Source organism: Gobio gobio, assembly GCF_949357685.1.
Source record: "Gobio gobio genome assembly, chromosome: 8".
Classification (NCBI taxonomy): Eukaryota; Metazoa; Chordata; class Actinopteri; order Cypriniformes; family Gobionidae; genus Gobio; species Gobio gobio.
The window spans coordinates 42,036,163-42,059,733 of NC_137114.1; the positions used below are offsets into that span (position 1 = coordinate 42,036,163).

Here is a 23,571-nt window from a genome sequence, read left to right on the forward strand (position 1 = left end):
CCGAGAGCTCTCTGACCCCCAATAGACTGCAGCGTTATTACCACTTTCAAGGCCCAGAAAGGTAGTAAAGACATTGTTAAAATAGTCCATATTCAACTTCAATGTTATGAAGTGACAAGAATATTTCCTCGCCAGCTCAGTATTGGCCAGCTCCTGCGTGTCGTTTTGCTTATGTGAACAGCGGCGGATGTAGAACCCGGAAGCGCTAGCTGGCGTGGAAGAGAAGAAATTGTTGAATATAGTCGTTATTTTGGTTTTTGCGCACAAAAAGTATTCTCGTAACATTAAAGTTGAACCACTGTAGTCACATGGACTATTTTAATGATGTCTTTACTACCTTTCTGGGCCTTGAACTCGCCACAGTTAGGACGTCACAGTCTATTGAGGGTCCGAAAGCTCTCGGATTTCATCAAAAAATATCTTCATTCGTGTTCCGAAGATGAATGAAGTTCTTACGGGTTTGGAAAGACGTGAGGGTGAATAATCAATGACAGAAATTTCATTTTTTGGTAAACTAACCCTTTAAGGGAATATTTAATAGTCGAGAGCATTTTGAGGTAATGTTACGGTTGAACTGAAGCAAATACACTCAGTATTGCATGATAAAAGTAATAGTGCCCTCTCCGTGACTCTAGCACAAAGGAAAAAGTTAGCAGAAGATGAAATAAGAGACCTTTGGGACACCAGATGGCCGCTTTGCTCAATGGAAACACAAGCCGCCATCACTGTAACAGGGTCGTAGGTGTCTAACTGACGGAGCACATCGCAAGCTTATTGCCGTGGCCCATCTGGAGGATGGTGTCTCTGAACTTACCAATCTGTTCCTAGCCTGGACATGGTTTTGATGGCACTGTATTCTAAAAGATCTCCAACTAGGCACTGGTTTAGATATACTTTGATCATGAATAACAATGCTTGAGTAGGCCAAATTTGATAAAGGAATCACAGTATGATTTTTTCCCACTGGTCCAGTCACTTGCCCGGAGAATTTTTTTTTTAAATTATGTTTTACTAACAAGGTTCGAGAGGAGCACGTTCATATAATTGACACAAGTGGAGAGCACTCAGCTAATCAACAATAGAGGCACAAGAGAGACAATATGTAGCAGTCTTACCTCCGTTCATTGACAGTTTATCAGCATCCCTCCACCACCCCTTCTACACACTTTTAGATCTAACCACTTACATACATGGGGGGGGGGTATTCTGGGTTTGGGCCAAATTCCGAGCTCGAAGCCCTCCCCCCGAACAGCACGCCAAATACGCATTTAAATTTACTCTCTATAAATTATGTGTGAACTCGTGAACTAATATATATTAGTGCGGTCAAAATTATTTAACAAAATTAACAGCATCTGTTTTTTCATCTAGCTTTACATTATATGATCACACTCTTATTCATGCAAATGCTTTTAAACCATTCAAGTGTGACAGGACAAAAGAGAACGCGCTGTCTATGAATGTCCCGTCTATGTGACACACACACACAAAGACCCGCACCAGTATCACTCACACCAGAATCGAGTTCTCTTTAGCACTTGAACGAACAATAACACACACACAATTATGCCAAAATGCCACTTTTGTCGAGTATTCTCATAAGAGCGGTCTTAAATGAGTTAAATAACGTCTTAAATGAACTTAAAGAGTTGTGAGAAAATGAGATGTGCGTGACATCGCGTCAGATTCGCGTCATGTTCAGCAGCAGCAGCAGCTCTTAAAGTGACAGCAGCCTAATAAACCAGTCGCTGTGATGTCTGTCATTAATGTTAATCAAAGGTAACAGAGAAAATTGTAGCTTTAATAAGGATTGATCTATATTTAATTTATAATTTATGCATTAAAGACTGTAAAGTGTTTGATATCTTTATTCAATTTATGTATATTGATTATATATGAAGGGCACAGGTATGACATTTATTATAATGGGTTTATATGAAGATTGTTTTAAAAGTAATAAATGTTGAAGGCCCCACTTTATATTAGGTGGCCTTAACTACTACGTGCTTACATCAAAAAATAAGTACAATGTACTTACTGTGTTCAAATTGCATTGCAAAACACCTTTGCTGATATTGAGGTGGAATACGGGTAGGGTTAGGGACAGATGTGGTGGTGTGGGTAAGTTTAAGGGTAGGGTTAGGTGTAAGGGAAGTGTCTGTGTAATTACAAATGTAACTACAGAAATGAATTACAGACGTAATTACATGCAGGTATTTTTTAAATGTAAGTACAATGTAAAAACATGTATGTACACAATAAGTGCATTGTATCAAATTATTAATTAAAATGTTAGTACATTAAGGCCACCTAATATAAAGTGGGTCCATATTGAATATGATAGCTTTTAATTATACTGTAATATCATTCATGTTTAAAAATGTCAATCTCAGTTTCATAAAGACATCAGTAGCAGTATTAGTATCAGTGAGTCTGGCCTTCATTCATAAAAAGATACCATTACAACAAATATATATATTTTTTTTTAAAACACTGTCTTTAAGTTGTTTCTACACTAATTTCGAAAATAACTGTTTAATAATTACAATTTACAATATAAAAATAATAAAAATGTTTTTAATCATGATTAATTACAGAAAAAAGGTGATTGATTAGTTGTTGATTTTTTATCGATTGACTAATATATATTATTTATTAGCACTTTTTGCTATTGAGATGATGACTTGGAAAAAGTGTCCCATTCACCCTGAATTCACTAAATGAAATTAATAAATAGCACATGCAAGATGTGTAAAGCAATGATTGCTCCAGTAACAGTTCCTTTAACTGGGCCTAAACTCCCTCAAACTGTCCACGAAGCCACCAGCCCAGGCCATCTTTATTTAGATATATAGTAATCTCAGTAAATCAATAAAGCTAATAAAGAGCTAAAATGCAGGGGTAACGCAAACAGAAGTACTGCAGGTACACAGAGTCTAAGGACGTACAGTTTACCGTACCAGACGTGAAGATGCCTGGAATGTTGAAATGGCATTTGATTACAGTTACGCTTAAAACTGATGACAGCAGAGGAAGAAATGCACATTCTCAGCAGGAAATCCTATCTTGAGGAAAACAAAAGCAAAGCATCAGCATCTTTTTCCACATTACACTGAGGTACGATAAGATCAGAAAGCATGACGACACACCCACCACGCAGAACAATGCAAGGTATCTTCTTAATAAGACGTCACCTAAAATATGATGAATAATGAAGCACAATACAGCACCTCCACTGAGGAGTTCTCCGCTATAAAGTAGCTACGCCTGAGGGAAAGGGAGAGCCGAAGATAGTAAAGAGTCCCTGAGGGAGGAACGAAGATTCTTGTGCTTGCTATCTCCTAAACACTAAGCCATCAGTGTAATATTTCACAGGAACAATTCGAAGAGATATGTGGTGGAAAATTAGCCCAGTGCATATCGCTACAGATTGCAACAAATAGCTAGCTAATGCACCAGTGTATAAGAGCTCGTTTTAATGAGGAGAGTCTCCGTAGCGGTGCGCAGTCGAGTGCAAAGGGCTCCTCTAATGTAGTGCATTGTGAAGTCCAGTATGTCTGGGCGGACTGTTGAATATTTCATGGCGGTGAGGGAAACGGCACGAGCCGTACCGACGAAGCCCCAGCTGATGGAGGACTGGAAGGAGACAGACTGTAAGGTGAGCCTGGGAGAGGATGTAGGCAGTGCCGTGGCAGCGTGCCCAACTTTAGCAGGAGCTACTGTCTCAGCTCGGCCTAAAACACCACTACATCTCACAAGGGCTGACAGCAGCACTGTGCCTTTACTGATTGACCCGTACAGGCTGACAGTGGACACCTATAGGTCTCTCACGGCTTTTTCAAAAGTTTAGTCAACGGTTTCATTCGAAATGATTTGCTGGCCTAATAAAAGTTCTGTGGTGGCAATGCCTTTGATGGCTAAAAAAAAAAGAGTACATTTTAGCATCAGGAAGGGGGCCAGGCAAAGATCCCATTTTGTCATAGCGAATAATTTATTAAATGAACCCATAAACGCATACATCGGGTCTTTAGTGACCCGGGTTGTCATTCACTAGGTTAACCTCCTCCTCATTAGGGACACCGACCGAGTTACGTTGGTACTACCGAATACCGATTCACATTAAATCAATCGGTACCAAATTTCGGTACCTGAGAACGCATCTGGTGATATAGACTAGTGTCTGTGAATATTAAACCGCAAAAAGACCATTTGAATACGAAGCATGCGTGTCTGTGTGCGAATGAATGCGTAGATGCGCGGTTTACAGTCTATAGGTTTAGCTCACACACACTCTCACTCAGAATCGCGCGTGACGGTCGCATGTTTCCATCTCTGCCGTTTCATATGAGGACATGAACGTCATCTCCAGAGCCACTGAGAGTCACTTTATGAGCATTTTACAGTTTCATTTGAGAAAAACTACCGTCATATCATAAACACACAGAAACTCAAAGGTATTCACAGCAACCCGTCAAAATAAAAGTTCGGCTAACTTGACAAATAAATTACTGTTGTACAATAGAATTTAGATACAATGTAATAATAATACTAACACTAATGTAATAATAATAAATTATCAAAACTTTATTTTTTAAGTAATAAATTAAAATTTGTCTTCATCTTTTAATTTTAACCGCATAAAGCACAGTTGTGCAGAACTTTGTTTGACAAAAAAGTTTAATTAAATTAAAAGATAAATTAAATTAATGTCTTATGTCTTCATTTGATTACCAGAAAATACATAACACATAATTTGTGGGAAATCTTTTCATAGAAATTATAATAATAATATGGTTGTTTTTATGAATTAAATTGAACCTAGTAGCCTACTATTTAATAGTAAATATTACAGTATACAAACATCACAGACAATGGCAGACAGCGACCAGGGCAGCTCTAGCATAATGTCAATAACACTTTTATAAATGACTTACAGGTTCTTAACAGTTATTGATGTAAACATCCCAAAAGTACCGAAAAAAGGTACTGTTGGGTACCAGTACCGAATTTCAGGTACCAGTACCGGTATCGATAGCGGTTAAAATGTGAACGGTACCCAACCCTACTCCTCATTAATTTTTTTAAGTTAGACATCAATCTTCTTAGTACTCCTAAATCAATTCATTATCAACAATATAACAAGAAAAAATAAATAAAATTATAAAAGAATGCCTGTTTTCCCATTCATCCTTTGTAAAAACTGTATTGGGTCGCTAACGACCCGAGGTCTGTAACAGTTTTTTTTATCTTTGATGACTGAACAAGTGCAATTCACCTTTATTCCACAAGGTGGAATGTCTGATACACAATGATGAAGTGACGTTTCACTCATTTATCGCAGTCAGAAAACAAAACAATAGGAAGTATCATCAGCAAAGCTTGAAATGGCTCAGCGATTTACTGCAGAGCAAGAACTGAACGCAGTCAAACATTACTGTCACTTGATGGTGGATCTGGTGAAGAAGCTGTCAGCGATCAAAACATTGATTTTGAAGTTGTTGAAAATGATAGTTTTGAGAATATGTTTGAGATGGCGAACATGAGGCAGAGGCTGAATGTACTGGGAAATGAGCTCTGATGAGGACAGTGGCGATGTATAAAACATCTGCTAAGATTGAACCCTTCCAAGCGCCAAAAGGTAACAAAATATGCTTTATTTATTCTTCTGTAATTGTTACTCTAATATCAGGAGAGTTTTATATTATCAATCCATCCCTGTTAGATATAGATCCGGGTCCCTAAGACCCGATTGGCGAAACATTCATACATTTAAGGGTTAAAATATATTTCAAATACAATCCATGACTATAATGAACATACTGTATGAACGGCCTTAAAAGAGGAAATGATGTCATAGAGGACCCCTGCAGAGCCTCATAACTGTCAAGGTCAAGAAGTCTCTTAAAGCACAAGATAATTCAACTTTTTTGTGATACAGCAAGGTTAGTTCAGGTTATAAAATGTCATGTATTGTGTGACCCCCCCAAAAATGTAATGATGTTTATGAATTAGTTAAAAAAATATGTATATTTTATAGGCTACTGAAAAAAATAAAGCAACTTAGGATGTCAGAAGAGTCGCCATCCATCCTCTTGAGCCATTCCAGGACATATTATCCTCCCCAGAATCACTGATAAACAGTAGCCGTGTGAAGACACAACCCAGGATCTTAGTAAGTTGTCAGTGTCCACTCTCCCTGAACCGGGACAAGTGGTTGCACCCAACGGTCAGAAGGCTGCAGGTCAGACAAATACTGCTTGGCAAGGTAAGGGGGAAGGGAGCTTTGCCAGAGGTGTCCATTACCGACAATCTGCAAACGGTGCCAAGGGCTGCTCTTCACAGCTTTATTAAGACAGAGACTGTCGTCGGTCCTGCTTATTGTAATTCTCGGTGGCTTCAATACAGAGGATGACGCTTGGTGGGGAAAGCATACTCTTTGCTCACCACTTTTCTTATAAACTCTATTCAAACTGAGGTGACAATCCAGCTGAATGGTACAGTATGAGTTGGCGTTTTGTTTTACCATTATAAATGGACTCTTATCTGATAGTATATCTGATATTTATAGTTTAAAGTGCCCCTATTATGCTTTTTCAAATATTACCTTTCATGTAGTGTGTAATATAGCTGTAAAGTTATTGTCTCCTAGAAGTAGGAATCGATTATGAACTGCTGAAATGAGTCGTCAGCAATTCCAGTCGCACTTCCTGTTACATACCTATGTAACAATGCAACAAATTTGCATAATCCCAGCCTATACTCTTCATTGGCTGCCCGCAAACAATGAGTGCGTTTACATGCACAGTCATAATGCAATTAAAATGGGATTTTGTCGATATTGCAATTAAACTTTAACATAATCAATGTCTACCTTGACCCGCGCTAAAACACTGTAGTTGTAGGCCTGGAAGAGTTTGGTTCGGGTTGTCGACAAGTCAGGAAGATGCTGTTTTTTAGAGCTGTGAATCCACTTTGCATGCACTTCAAAAGGATGAGTCGCACTGGAATTGATACGGATACGCCATTGTTGGCATCACTGACTACATTTACATGTGCACCAAAAATGAGTCAGGTCTTAATCACAGTAAGATGCTTACATGACACGAGCAGAACTCTTCACTCCAGTGTACATGCAATTTTCATTATTCTGATTATTCGCTAATAAGTATGGTTATACCACACTCAGGCAGGCATACAGTGTGTATGTTACCGGCCATTGCTTTAATCAACTCGCATCAAATTCAAAATACATTTTTATGGAATAACTGGATATTATTCGGCGCCGTGATGAACATCGCAATTCTGGGTTTGCCTATGCTACTGTTGCGTTCGTCGCGTCATCTTGGTATCCGTGTATGTCCTCGCACAATGTACGCAGAGCGGTTATAGTGCGATTAAGGTGTTTATATGCATGTTTATTGTGATTAAAATCACTGTTCCCCACATAGTTTAATGCGAATATGATATACGATTATGAGCTTAATCTCATTAGTTTGATCGAAGTATTGCGTTTACATGAAGTAAAGTTTAATCGCAATATTGCCAAAATCCCATTATAATCGCATTATGAGGCTGCATGTAAACGCACTGACTGTCTATCAAGTGCTGAGGAAGCTTCCGGAGCTGAAATTCAGATTTGGTAATAGGCGTTTCGTTTCTGACACGCACTGTGAGTAACAATACAAAAGACTGGACTGTCTGACCAATCAGAGCAAGGCAGGCTCACAGGAATGAGGGGTTCAGTTTACAGACTCTTTGAGAAATTAGGTGATGTGCGATGTATATTTTGAGAAAATTAATGTGTTTTTTATTTTTTTTTACCTTGGATGCATGTAAACCTATTGTAGGAGACCTCCAAAACAAAATTAGGAACCTTTAAAATAGCCTAATAATTTAAATGTATAATTATTTTTCTATAATTCTTTTTCTTTTTTTATTATCCTTTTTTTATGGTTTAACACTCTTCCAAAAGATGTTTAAATCTATACAGTGGTCTTTTAGGATCACTATGGTTGGTAAAATGTAGCACCTAAATTGTAAATTCAGATACTTTTTGACATAGTTTTTAGTTTAGTACTACAGTACACTAGTTTATTCATTATTTTTTATTGTTCAGATAGTACTTAAATAACTCTTGCCATTATATTTCCTCAGGAACGTCAAGAACTTCATTGGTCTGATTAGATCATTTCTTCCTTGACTGCCTAAGCTTTCACTGCAGCACACAATCGCTTCCTACATCTCATGTCTCAAATGCGTTTCTCGCTCTCTCAAATAAACCATTGTCTTGGACTTTTTGTCTTGAAGCTCACAAAGCCATTCGACAGACTCAGGAAACTTTGTAGCTCAGACGCATGTTTGGGCGGTATTATAATTTTGTCAATCAGAGAAACTCAAAGCAATGAGTTGTGATCTCAAGCCCTAATTTATGCCACTTGTAAACTAACATTGTCTCATTACAGTGTGATTGACGCTCCCTTAACGACAGCTTCAAAATGGCTGATGTTGGATTTGGGAGACAGGAAAACAGCCTGTGACTTTTATTTCATAGAGTACATAAAATTGCAGACAGAAAGCTCTCAAACATCCATCTAGGCCTGGAGGTTTTCCCAGTTACTTTTCCTGTTGCAACCGACAACAACTATTGATTTTATTCACTGCGCTTTCCAAGTGGTGGCACTGAAGTGTATAAATATTTTCCCAAAATGAATCGTTACTTAATACTTTATTATAATAATGCATGATATGCTTTATACGTTTGACTCTGAGACAAAGTCAAATTATTATATTTTAGATCTTTTTAAACGCTTTTGTGTGATAAGCCACAGAAATACATACCTATATTTTTTTAATTCTGCTTTTGTAAATGTCTTCGAAATTGAAATGACTGTATGTTTAATTAGTCAATCACTGTAGCTCACAAGTTCAATTAAAAGAGGAAATAGCCCCTCCCATTGGCCAAAGATGGAAATGCAAGGTTAAGTCAGTCCATTCGTTAACAAATAAAGGCTCCAAATATAAGAAATATATACGAGAATGATACAATATCAGCTAAAGAGGCGGAACAAGCTAACGAAAAGATCATTCCAATGTCTCTTTCAAAATATACACGCATATGTGTGTTTTGAATCTATGCGACTGAGCGTTTATTATCATAAGACACACAACTGAGCATATATATGGCTATATCCCTGTGTAAACAGGCACGACAGACTGTAGTAGCCCAGACAATCGCAGCATGTCTCCATTCAGTGCCGCACGCCCCTTTTCAACACTAACTGCAATTCTGGACCGTGTTTCATCTGTGATATTCTGTATTAACGTCTCGAATATCACAATAAATCACGGATGACCGATGCACGAACGCTGTTTATGGCACACACACACACAAAAAAAAAAAGCATTTGTAATCAAAGGAGCATCAATCGATTGTAACAGCGACCTACACGCCTTCAATTGTCTCGCTCGTGCCCTAATATGAGATGAAGCATCAGAAATGATGAGCGTTGTGAAGTTTTATCCCAAATGAACGGATATATTTGATGAAAAATAAAAAATTGCATTAATTGTCATACATGCACCTCATGGCACGCTAAAGTCACGGGTTCGATCCCAGAAAACGCACATATTCAGATCAAATTATATAGCTTGATATATAATAAAAGCACACATAATGTGTCGTTTAACGTGTCTGTCAAAACGCACGAATGAAACGCCTTTCCTTGAATGATGCAGAACAGAAATACTGCACTTCAACTCACCTTGAGCTGCCGTTCCTCGGGTGCTGAAAACACTTGCTATCAAAGTGGCCACATACCAAATCATAGTACTATTGCCGACCAGGAATAATAGCTCAAAGTGCCCCTTTCAATAAATCTTTCATATTCAGTGTCCTCCGTTTCCAGTCTGAGACCCTGCTTATCATATCCTGTGCTCTCCTCGCTCAGCTTTTTCCTTCATTTTTTCCCCAGCCCGTCCTTCCTATGGCATCCTCCCCCGAAGAGACAGAGCACCTGCACCAGCGCCTTTATGGAAGACGGAGATGTTCCGAAGTGCAAAGTGAAACCAAGTGTGGGAATGTAGCCATTGGGTCCGCCCCCGCTGCACTCTGATTGGCCAGCGCCCGGCGCTCTGGGGCGTGTATTGGTTAATCATCCGCCCCCTGGTAGTAAAATGGCATGGCAGATGCTCTTATTCAAGGTGAGTTGGAGTGTGCTGGTGTAGTACAACTGCTGCAGTATCATGCGCATTAACAGAAACCAAAGTCCGCACCTCTTTGGATCTTCTCTATTGTGTCTCTTTTTGAATGGCACGTACAGTATGTTGTCCAGGGTCTATGCAGATGTGGACGAGAATGTAATGGGTTTTATTGAGCTTTATTTGAGCTTTTCAAATCCAGCCTGTAATGCGCCTGCAAACTTCACTTGTGTATGCACGTTTGCTCTCAGGCGTGACATTTTGATTCTGATGGAAAGGGTGCATCAACATGACACACACTAAAGAAAAGGGTGTGGCCTTTAGATGTGGTACAATAACCATCAGTTTAGATTTTTACATCATTAACTTGTCTGTTCACTCATTTGCTCTATACTTGCACGAATAGGGAACTGAAAGTGCCAGAAACTCTCTAAAAAAGAGATTTATTTTTAATACTGGCCTATACATCGATCCAGCATAACATTATGACAATCAGTGTGAAGTGAATAACACTGATTTTAGGCAGCAAGTGAACATTTTGTCCTCAAAGTTGATGTGTTAGAAGCAGGAAAAATGGGCAAGTGGAAGGATTTGCACGAGTTTGACAAGGGCCAAATTGTGATGGGTCAGAGCATCTCCAAAACTGCAGCTCTTGTGGGGTGTTCCCGGTCTGCAGTGGTCAGTGTCTATCAAAAGTGGTCCAAGGAAGGAACAGTGGTGAACCGGCGACAGGGTCATGGGTGGCCAAGGCTCATTGATGCACGTGGGGTGCGAAGGCTGGCCCGTGTGGTCCGATCAAACAGACGAGCTACTGTAGCTCAAATTGCTTAAGAAACATGCCATCCATGTGGATTTTACTTTGACATGTACCTACCTAAGCATTGTTGCAGAACACGTACACCCTTTCATGGAAACGGTATTCCCTGGTGGCTGTGTCCTCTTTCAGCAGGATAATGCACCTGCCACAAAGCAAAAATGGTTCAGAAGTGGTTTGAGGAGCACAACAACGAGTTTGAGGTGTTGACTTGGCCTCCAAATTCCCCAGATCTCAATCCAATCGAGCATCTGTGGGATGTGCTGAACAAACAAGTCCGATCCATGGAGGCCCCACCTCGCAACTTACAGGACTTAAAGGATCTGCTGCTAACATCCTGGTGCCAGATACCACAGCACACCTTCAGGGTTAGGGTTAGTGGAGTTTTTGGTCATTAACATCATAAAATCAACAAATGTGCATTAAAAAAAACAACAAATAAAATGTTACATTACACGGTTTTATTATATATATAATGTAGTTTTCCTGCAAAGTTAATTTTATGTATGATACTATTTTGTTAATCATATCTAATAGGTCTCACAAAAAAATAAATGAAACATTAAAGGGATGGTTCAACCAAAAGTCACCCTCGAGTTGTTCCAAACCTGTACACAAAAAAAGTTATCTGTAAAAAATAGGGCACAATGCACTGTATTAATTTAATGGAATTTTCCATATTTATTTTTTTTACACTTGTTTTACCTGTAATTGGAATTTTGCACTTCATTGTAGAAATAGGGTGTCAAAATTGTACCTCTAGGGGTACAACAGCTTGTCGCTGGGGCAGTACCCTTAAAAGGACATATTTGTACCTTTTTTACCACAAAAAGGTTCATAGTAGGACCTTAAGGTACGTATTTGTACTCTAAGGTACTAATATGCACCTTTTAGGAGTAAAACAGGTACAAATATGTCCTTTTAAGGGTACTGCCCCAGCGACAAGCTGTTGTACCCCTAGAGGTACAATTTTGACACCTTATTTCTCTGTGTGTATTGTGTTTTAGAGTTAACGGAATCATCCTTAAAATTACTGGAACATGTCCGGGTATTGAGTTATTTTACAGTGTATGGATTTCTGGTAACATTTAGTTTAGGGTCCAGTTCTCACTGTAACTAGTTGCATATTAGCATGCATATTACTAGGATATTGTCTATATTAATGCCTTATTCTGCATGACCATATTCTACATCCCTTAATCCTACCCAATACCTAAACTTTACAACTACCATAACTATTAATAAGCAGCAATTAGGAGTTTAATTGATGCAAAATTCATAATTAATAGTCAGTTAATAGTGAGAATTGGACCCTAAAGTAAAATTTGACCGAATTTCTTTCTTCTGCTGAAGACAAAAGAAGATATTTTGAAGAATGTCAGTAGGTCCCCATTGATTTCCATAGTATTTTTTCAATACTATAGAAGTCAATGGGGTCCATCAACTTGAGGGTGAGTATATGATGACAGAATTTTTATTTGGGGGGGGGGGGGGTGGGGGGGGGAATATAACACTCTCTGTAGTGATGTTCTTATGTCAGGCTGAGACAATATATATGATTTTATGATTAGATATCATTGTCAAACAATCAAATTCATGCCAGTCATTAAATGATAACCTCGCTAATCATCAGGACCCAGATTTTAGTTTTGATCTCAGTCTTGTCCTTGCCAATGTCAAGTTTACTATTGTCAGGGGACACTGACTGCAGGCAGAGAGTTAACAACCCACTTTTCATTTTAAAGCTGAACTAAAACTTTATGTACAGACAGAATGTAAACTTTTATTTTCTGAGACAGTTGTCCTTTGTGGTCTGCTCAGCCCACAAGGAAACAAAATTGTCCCATGAGAAAGCAATTATCTAGGATAATGAATGCTTTGAACCAGAAAATACAGACTATAAACTGCCCTCTCTGCGCTTGTGTTTGACAATCATTCTGCTTGGAGGCACCACACATATCTGCATATGAGCCTTAACTACACATCAGATTAATCACTCCTAATTGCTTAGGTTTATTCCACGATGAAGATTATATATTTGCCACTAACAAGTAGCAATTTTTTTGCAAAATCTCCATAACATATCTATATAGATTGAAAATGTGATTGCTTGTGTCCCTATGTTTGTAAGCCAATCATCCCAAGTGATCCCCATTCCAAGTTTTCAAAGTTAGTTGCCATTTCGATGACTGTTGTAGGTTTATATTTCAAATAAGTCTACAAAAGTATCGGAAAATATTAGTATTCAATAGTATGTAATAATAGTTATGAATAGTACTGATGGGTAGAACTAATTTGAACCAAGAGTTCTGTCATGAAACTCTTGATGGCGCTGGCTGATGGGTCCTACTTCAATCTGCTTGCAATCACATCATTATCTATTGGGCACAGCTGATTGGTTCCTGCTGTATCAGTAGCCAATGAGCTCGCTGCTCAACCTTCAACTTGGTCAGCATTTGCTAAAGCAGTTGCAGCACGCTTTCAAAAACCCTTCACCTTCCCCAGCTCCACCTGTATAGATCTGCAACGGGTAATTCATGTATGAAAAACGCAGAATTTGCCCTTTTATGATGGACGAAAATTTCGGAGGCAGTGTATAAACACTGTAAAAACGAACAAGCTCATTCAACTTAAAATAATTTGTAACCTGGCTGCCTTGAAATTTTGTGTTAAGCTAGCTAAGAAACTTAAGTTGTTTGCACATTTATTGGAGTTCCTTAAACATAAAATTAATCGTTGGGATAACAAAGATGAAGCTGACAAAATAGTCTGAGCAACTTTAATTTAAAAGTTTAATGAAAAAGTTTATTAGTTACTCCAACAAGACATTAAAAGTTCAATAAACTTAAATCCCAGTTGAGGCAACATACAATGAGTTACACCAACAAACTTTTTCTGCCATCTTAAGTTGTTTAAACTAAGTATCTTGTTGAGTCAATTTATAATTAATAGTTGTGCCAACAATGTAAAAATTGGCTTAACTACGCATTTTGTTGAATCAACTCATTTTTTTAAGGCAGCCAGGTTACTTTTTCAAGAATAGTTAGTTGTAGTTGGAATGTTAAGTTCATGCAACAGACTGAACTGCGTAATTTGCCCACACAACTCAAGTTTCTGTTTTCTAATACTACTACATAAAAATGATTCATTGACATAGAAGACTTTGCAGAATAATAGCAGAATGCTATTTTACTTTTTTATTTTCATTTAAAAATCGACAAAATAGCTACAAAATTACATTTCATATTCACATTTCTCTTGTTGTGAAATATAAAAGCCTAAAGTGCTGTAGTTAAATTGCATTTTTTTTAACTGCTGAAAATTGCCATTTCATAACGTTACATGAACATTTACCTAAAAAAAGTATGCAAATGAGCTTCAGTATACAAAAGAAATAAAAAAAATTTCCTTAACGTAGAACAGCTTACTGCCTTAAAGGGATAGTTCACCCAAAAATGAAAATGTGATGGGGTTTTTTTTCTGCTTACCCCAACGCCATTCAAGACGTAGGTGTCTTTGTTTCTTTAGGAGAACACAAATTAAGATTTTTAACTCCAACCGTTGCAGTATCCAGTTGTATAATGCATGTCAATGGTGTCAGTAGAGTATAAGAGCTATGAGAGTAAAAAACACATAGACATACGAATCCATATTAAACCCTGCGACTCGTGATGACACATTGATATCTTAAGACACGAAACCATCGGTTCCTGTGAGAAACCGAACGGTATTTGTTATTATTTTACCTCTGACCAGACGAATGTCATCAGGTCTCCAGACCGCCATTACTTCCAGCGAATAAGGTCAAAATACTGCCGTGATCATAGATATATATATATATATAGATTCCTCATTAGTGCCTGCGTGGAGCGGTCGAATGAAGAATCTATGCATATATATCTATGATCACGCAGTATTTTGACCTTATTCGCTGGAAGTAATGGTGCTCTTCAGACCAGACCAGACATTCATCTCATCAGAGGTAAAATAATAGCATAAATACTGCTCGGTGTTTTGTGTCTTAAGACATGTGTCGTCACAAGTCGCAGGGTTTAATATGGATTCGTATGTCTATGTGTTTTACTCTCATAGTTGTCATACTCTAAACAGGCCCCAGTGACATGCATTATACAACTGGATACTGCAACGGTTGGTGTTAAAAAAAAAATCTTCATTTGTGTTCTACTGAAGAAACAAACACACCTACATCTTGGATGGCCTGGGGATAAGCAGAAAAACCTCATTTTCATTTTTGGGTGAACTATCCCTTTAAAAGAGATGTAGTTAAATTGAAATGTTTTGATAACAGTAAGCAGCTGGAAATTGATATTACATAACATGTACATTTACATTTATCTTAAAAATATGCAATATGCAAACTACTTATAGTAGATAAAAGAATTGTAAATATAGAAATATAAAATTTCAGAAGATTTTAGAAATATAAAAATAGAAATATAGAACAGCTTACTGCCTTAAGTGCTTTAGTTAAATTGCAGATTAACAAAACAGTGTCATTCTACTAACATTTTTAGAACATCTGCAATTAAACTTTTTTTTTCTTTAACTTGCCCTACACTTTGCTTTGAAGCAGCTTGTTGCGGAGTCCATGAATCTTTGCAGAACAGCTGCCACTGCCGACGCCCATGAAAACTTTCTGGACCATCTCAAATGTGTACCTTAGTCCCTTGGGATAGTCTATATTAAGGCAGTACAAAAGACCAACGAGAGTAGAAAAGGCATCTGACACATCTCCTAGATCACGTATGACGATGCTCCCTTCCAGCACAACTGCAATATCGACTATCTCCTTTGCCAGTAGTGCTTGGCTGCTTCTGCCTTCCTCAGTCGAGAAGATGAGAAGACCAACATCAACTTCTTTTATTGCCTCTTGTTCGGAACCTGTAGTCTAAAGAACATAATGAAGTATTTAGTAATTAAATTATGACATGGGGGTGAGTAAATTATCAGCAAAAGTTTATTTAAAAGTCAACTAATCCTTTAATGTTATGAAGTGACGAGAATACTTTGTGGGCAAAAAAAAACAAAACTTTCAGTAATTTCTTATTCCGATTTTATCAAAATATCTTAATTTGTGTTCTGAAGATGAGCGAAGGTCTTACAGGTTTACAAACAGTAAAGATTTTTATTTGAAATCATGGTCCTTGGTGATTCATTTCATTCAAAACAATGGCTACTGTCATATTAGGTATTAGTTTTGTTTTATCTGTTTGCGTTTTTTTTTTTACTCTGAAGTGACGGTAGCTGGTATCACCTAGGACCACTGTTCAAAAAATACCTACTTCTTTGATGACCTGTAGCTGAGTAAGTTAATAGCAAATTTACTAAAACCTTTAAAGGGTTAGTTCACCCAAAAATGAAAATTCTGTCATTAATGACTTACCCTCATGTCGTTCGACACCCGTAAGACATCTTCTTAGAACCAGTTTCTACTTCCAGAAGTTCATCTTCTGAACACAAATGAAGATATTTTAGTGTACATCCGATGGCTCAGAAAGGCCTCCATTGGCACAATGTACATTACACGCTCAAGACCCATAAAAGGTACTAAAGACGTCGTTACAAAGTCCATCTCACTACAGTGGTTCTACAATAACTTTATGAAGCGATGAGAATTAGTTTCTGTGCGCAAAACAACCCCCTAAATAACGACTTGTATAGTGATGATCGATTTCAAAACACTACATCATGAAGCTTCGATGCGTTATGAATCCTTCGAAGCTTCATGATGAAAGTTATTGTAGAACCACTGTAGTGAGATGGACTTTGTAACATCTTTACTAGCTTTAATGGGTCTTGAGATTGCAAATTACATTGTGCCAATGGAGGCCTCACTGAGCCATCAAATTTCAACTCAAATATCTTTATTTGTGTTCTGAAGATAAACAGAGGTCTTACGGGTGTGGAATGATATGAGGGTAAGTCATTAATAATAGAATTTAAATTTTTGGGTGAACTAACCCTTTGATAAATGTTTTTTTTTTACTGTGACAACAGTTAACAATGTCATAAACTCAATCAATTCACGCACCTCACAGACACAGATGAAACTGTTGGGATCCTCATTTAGGTAATATAAATGCTGCGTTGATTGGCAGAAGAAAATGTGCAGAACTTGCAGATCCAGTTCATGTGACTTACAAGACAGGTTGCTCCGTAGTCCTCAGTACAGCCACCAACTCTGAAGAAAAAGAAAATCAAAGTCAGTCTGACATCTCCATACTTTGAGTTTGTACATTACAGCTGGAGGTGTAATATTGTAGAAATGTGTAATATTGATTTATAAAACAGTTCAACATACAAAACATTAATGTGTACCTTGAATGCAATGCAAGTCGCTTTGGATAAAATGCGCCTGCCAAATGCATAAATGTAAATGTAACATTATTATGTTAGATGCATGTGATCATGTGTTGGAGATTAAGATTTTGTAAATTAAGTGGTAACGTTTAAAAGTAACATTTTTAATTAAGGTCCGTTCACACAGAACTTGTTTTTCAGGTTTGAAAGAGGCGCCCTGCACGGGACTAAAACGTTTCTAAAACGTTTAACGTGAAAAACGCTTAACGTGGCTTAATGTACAGTGTTATTAAAAAGACCAAACTCAGGAAATATAATAATAATGAAGTATACTATGTTCAAAAAATCGGAAGAGACCGGAATATGAACGCAGCGCATTTAATTACACGTTAAGCGTTTTCCTCCCATAGAAACCCATTATAAAAAAACGCTTAATGTGTAATTGAATGTGTTGTGTTCATATTCCGGGCTCATCTGATTTTTTGCACATAGTATGCTTCATTATTCGCATTTTAGAATTTCCCTACATCCGTGGTCATGTGTAAAACACTGTGACATGCAGACAAAAATATATTTATTGTGGCCACCAACAACCCTGTGTAATATTTATCTAGTTTACACTCAGTTTAACAAGCATTTTCATAAAATAAGAAAGTTAGAAGCTCTTACCTCAGCAACTCTTGATTCAAAATGGCAGTTTCTGGCGCATGCGTGCTGTGGAGGGCTCATAGGAGAGATCGGCGGGGTTTCCCGACGTATTTATGCAGGGGCCGCTCAAACAACTTAGAAATCTATGTTGCATGAACTACTCTGATTAAACGGAGTAGTTGGGCACTGCTAAACTTAATATTTTAAGTATACTCAACATTTTAGTTGAACTGACTTATGAAAATTAGTTGAGGTAGCAAAAGCCTCAAATCCTTTTTTACAGTGAACGTGATTGACACAACGTGGGGTAGTATTTATTTTTAATGCGCAAAAAAAAAAGACTTTTATATTGAAAGGACTGAAAATTGGAGGACGTGTTCGAATTTTTTGCCCATTAAAAAATAAATACAACCTTATGTTGTATCAATCATGTTTATACACTGTCTCCGAAACTATGGTCGGTCATGAAAATATTCAGATCGGATTTGATTTTCTACGTTTTCACATCTGTAGCAAGCATTTTGAGAGCGGTTTTGCAATTCGGAAAAACGCATACTCAAAGTCTTTGCCGCCATCGAGTGGCGTAAAAATGTAACTTCTGTTGCTGTTCACGGTCAGGGACTATTTTTCCAGCGGAAGAAGGCCTTTTAGTGATTTTACCTCATGAAAGTTACATTGATACACATACCATTTTATAAAAGCAATAAGGTACTCGAGGCTAGCGCTGTATCGTGAATAAGTCACGGCTGAAGGGGTTTCAGGCCAATTATTACCAATATTTTTATAAATATCTTAGCTTGTTCAGAGAGTTTCACATTTCTGAAATAAGCAAGATTTTGTTATTGAAGCTTTGTGGTTACAGAGTAAAATTCTCCAAGCTTTGATGGATTCCATTCGATCATTTTGCAACGAACAACAAAGTGTCACTTCTCACCTAATAGCCTATTCCTTTACAATCGCTTTTTCGACTTTCGAAGTGCTGACACATCACCTTCTAATCATTACATTTACACTGAGAGAAAACGAATTATTGATAGTTACATGCCTTATTTTTACTGTGACCTATCCAAATGCATTCGATCAGCTCTTTGGGACAGGACATAATGCACAGTTCTTCTCTAATTAGGTAAAAAAAAAAAACAGTGACAGACATCTTTAAACATGTTTGAATGTCTGTCCAGTGACAGTGCTGTCATAGTGCTTTTGTGCTTCATCTGCCATGGATGAATTGCCAAAATGCAGTGGCTCTAATGTGTGTAATCCTTCCCTCACGTGATTCCTGCAAGGGCAGCTTGAATTTGGAATTAAACAGCCTTTCCCGAATGCTTTCCCAACAGAAGCAAGGACATGCATGATAAAATCCACCGTGCTGCAATGAAGTTGATCAGTTATCTATTGTTTAAAAGTGGAGGGCTCAGTGACTTGATCATATTAAAGATACACACACTAATTAATGTGAGCCCTGATTTGGATGCCCAATATTTTTGATATCATACGCTCAAAAAAAGAAAAGGTTCTTTATTGGAATTGATTGTTACCTTTTTTTGATTGTGCACCTTTAAGTTGATATCTTCTGTGTTCAGCAGAAGACATAAATCCATACAGGTTTGGAACAACTTGAGAGTGAGTAAATGATTTTTGGGTGAACTATCCCTTTAAGAACTGTTTACTGAAAGGTTCTTTGGCATCATTGCGAAGATACACACTTTTTATATCAGAGTATATCAGATATCATATTTTAAAGTCAAATTGTTAGGAACATTTTCCCCTAAAACATAAAATTTATAGCCAATAAACACAGATTTACAGTAAATAAAACCATAAAAAGCTGATATTATCATTTATTTTGCATATATTTATAGTGATCTGAATGAATGTGAAAAAATATATGCATATAAAAGAAATATATAATATATTGTTTTTATATGTATTACTTATTACTTTATTATGTTGTCATTTGACATGGTTTCGTGTAAATCTGTTAAGTTCCATAAACTTCCCTCAATCTGTTGTTGGGAAAGACATAATGGGAATGTCATTTTGTCCTTAATGTCAGCAAAAATGGTTTAGTATTTTTACCCTAGTGTATTTATTGTTGAAGCTGGAGCCCTCGACACATTCTGTTTCTATAGGGATGTGAGGTTGCCAAGTAATATTAAGGAAAGTCTAACTCTTGGCAACTGCAGTGTGTCACGGCCCCTGCTACTGATTCTAAAGCAGAACAGACATTTTTTCTTCAACTTCATTTGTCCATTTACGAGAGTGGGTGTAAGTATGTAAGCGTGAACTGTGCATGGTGTACTTCCACTAATGTGGCAAGAGAGCATGTTTTCATGCTCCCAGTTCAGGCATGAAATTGCAATGATACGGCTGTTTTGTCAGACAAATATGCATGATTTCAGACATGTAGCTGTTAAAAGGTTTTACATTAACTTTGCTGTGAATTTTTAAGCTGCTGAAAGTGCACTGGTACGCTGCACTTACTTGATTTATTCTGCATGCTGTGCTGGAAATCACTGAGGCTATCAACAGTGTATTTTTGGATTGTTTCTGATATCACCGTGGAACAGAAAACAGTGTTTTGCTGATACCTTATAAGGATATGTGTATCTTCTCATCAGCAAGAATGCAGCCTTGTGCAATGGGTTTGGTCAGAAATAATTGTTTTTACAGTGTCATTTAAATATGTTGAACAAATATTTTACATGGGCATCTTCAACATAGAATATATTAATATTATTATTTATTTGCATAACTTTTTAAATATATTTATAGAGTTGTGCTTATAATATATTTATATCATTTATTCATAACTATAATTGTATCCTTTGTGGAAACTCTTTTTGACCACAAAGCAAAAAGTATAATCTATTACTTCTATTAATCAAAATTTATGGATATCTATACACCGATCAGACATAACATTATGACCACCTTCCTAATTGTGTTGGTCCCACTTTTACTGCCAAAACAGCCCTGACCCGTCGAGGCATGGACTCCACTAGACCCCTGAAGGTGTGCTGTGGTATCTGGCACCAAGATGTTAGCAGCAGATCCTTTAAGTCCTGTAAGTTGCGAGGTGGGGCCTCCATGGATCGGACTTGTTTGTTCAGCACATCCCACAGATGCTCGATTGGATTGAGATCTGGGGAATTTGGAGGCCAAGTCAAACCTCAAACTCGTGCTCCTCAAACCACTCCTGAACCATTTTTGCTTTGTTGCAGGTTCATTATCCTGCTGAAAGAGGCCACAGCCACCAGGGTATACCGTTTCCATGAAAGGGTGTACGTGGTCTGCAACAATGCTTAGGTAGGTTGTACGTGTCAAAGTAACATCCACATGGATGGCAGGACCCAAGGTTTCCCAGCAGAACATTGCCCAAAGCATCACACTGCCTCCGCCGGCTTGCCTTCTTCCCATAGTGCTTCCTGATGCCATGTGTTCCCCAGTTAAGCGACGCACACGCTTCCGACCATCCACGTGATGTAAAAGAAAACATGATTCATCAGACCAGGCCACCTTCTTCCATTGCTCCGTGGTCCAGTTCTGATGCTCACGTGCCACTGTTGGTACTTTCGGCGGTGGACAGGGGTCAGCATGGACACCCTGACTGGTCTGCGGCTATGCAGCTCCATACGCAACAAACTGTGATGCACTGTGTATTCTGACACCTTTCTATCAGAACCAGCATTAACTTCTTAAGCAATTTGAGCTGCAGTAGCTCGTCTGTTTGATCGGACCACACGGGCCAGCCTTCGCTCCCCACGTGCATCAATGAGCCTTGGCCGCCCATGACCCTGTCACCGGTTCACCACTGTTCCTTCCTTGGACCACTTTTGATAGACACTGACCATAGCAGACCGGGAACACCCCACATGTGCGAGTTGCAGTTTTGGAGATGATCCGACGCAGTCGTCTAGCCATCACAATTTGGCCCTTTTGAAACTCAATCAAATCCTTACCCTTTCCCATTTTTCCTGCTTCAAACACACATTAACTTTGATATGCATTAATGTGCAATTTTCTCAAAAACAGACGGAAATATTGTTCTTACACTCAGGGGTGTATCCAAATGTGTGTATCCAAATGTTTGTCCAATCAAATGATCCCTATAGAATGAGAATGCCCTCTTACTATAATGCCACCTGCAACTGACTAGCAAGTGAAAGTATTTCTAACACATCAGAAATAAAAGTAATTTGATGTTTCAGGCTATTCAGCGTTTTACGGTCAGGGCAAATCAATCAATCAACCAACCTAGTTCTATAATAAGCTGCTGACCAACCATCTCTTTGGACTCTGGCAGTTCTCCATTGCCATGCTACTACCAGACTAATTCGGTTTGTTGGTTTTACCGTATTCCCTAACACTCTGAGCTGCCATCTGTGTACTGAAATCTAGTTAAAAACCGTTCAAACCACCAATGTTATGAAAAATGCATATCAGTCCCTCCAGAAAAACGTGATTATGCGATCAGCCAAAGTCTGCATATTTATGCGGGGGCCGCATTTTTTCTAATACGCTGCACTTTCGCCGCATAGTTTGCCTATTTCCGCGTGTAAAATATGCGGGGCTAGCATGATTTCATAATCCCCGCATTTTCGTTGCAAAAAAGTAATATATATTAGCAGAAAGTTGAAAAATGTTCGTTTACTTCACACAAGAGCCGCCAGTTCCCCCTATTGCCATGGGAACGTTTTTTAAGTGACGTAATTACCCGACGTGAACATCATCGAAAAGCTCACCAAAACCATAGATATCGGTGAAACCATGATGAAGCACGCAAATTCCCATTTGCCAACAAATATAACAGCAAAAGACCACGCAAAGCAGTTTCCCGGTGTGTGGACCGATTTCAAAAAACAGCATCATGAAGCTTCGAAGCGTTATCAATCTGTGAGTCGACTCAGCGGTTTGGATCGCCAAAGTCACGTATTTCAGCAGTTTGACACGCGATCCGAATCATGAATCAACTGATTCATAACGCTTCGAAGCTTCATGATGCTGTTTTTTGAAATCGGTCATCACTATATAAGTCGTTATTTAGGTTTTTTTTGCGCACAAAAACTATTCTCGTCACTTCATAAAGTTATTGTAGAACCACTGTAGTGAGATGGACTTTGTAACGACATCTTTAGTACCTTTTAAGGGTCTTGAGAGTGTAAAGTGCATTGTGCCAATGGAGCCCTTTCTGAGCCATTGGATTTCAACTAAAATATCTTCATTTGTGTTCCGAAGGTCTTACGGGTGTCCAACGACATGAGGGTAAGTAATTAATGACAGAATTTTCATTTTTGGGGGAACTACCCCTTTAAGAGATTGTACTTTGTGCATTGAAAGCACTCAAATGTCTGTTTTGTATAGCTACCTCTGTAAAACAGGAAGTTATTTATAAATTTTTTCTGAAGTTGTAGCATATTCCTTTTGTAAAGCTACAGAACTTGATTGACTCAATGTTTTGTAAATTTGAACTATGTGTTTATTAAGGTCTTCAATAAAACAAGACGAGAACTTAAATATTCCCAGCACTTTCTGTGATGTAGTGCTTTTTTTTCTTTTTCATCAAACTGCAGTTTTTGCAAGTTCCTGCA

At 38.0% G+C, this 23,571-nt stretch overlaps 1 protein-coding gene across 4 annotated transcripts in view; it reads right to left on the bottom strand.

The window, feature by feature from the left end:
• The window catches only part of LOC307131121 (protein turtle homolog B-like), a 96,200-nt gene extending 86,151 nt beyond the window's left edge, over nucleotides 1-10,049 (bottom strand). For all 4 annotated transcript variants that reach the window (XM_079824607.1, XM_079824609.1, XM_079824608.1 and 1 more), the window contains exon 1: nucleotides 9,762-10,049. In XM_079824607.1, coding sequence (XP_079680733.1) covers nucleotides 9,762-9,825 — 64 coding nt within the window. In that variant the 5' untranslated portion in view covers nucleotides 9,826-10,049. The remainder of the gene's footprint in view (nucleotides 1-9,761) is intronic.
• Nucleotides 10,050-23,571: the final 13,522 nt, after the last annotated feature.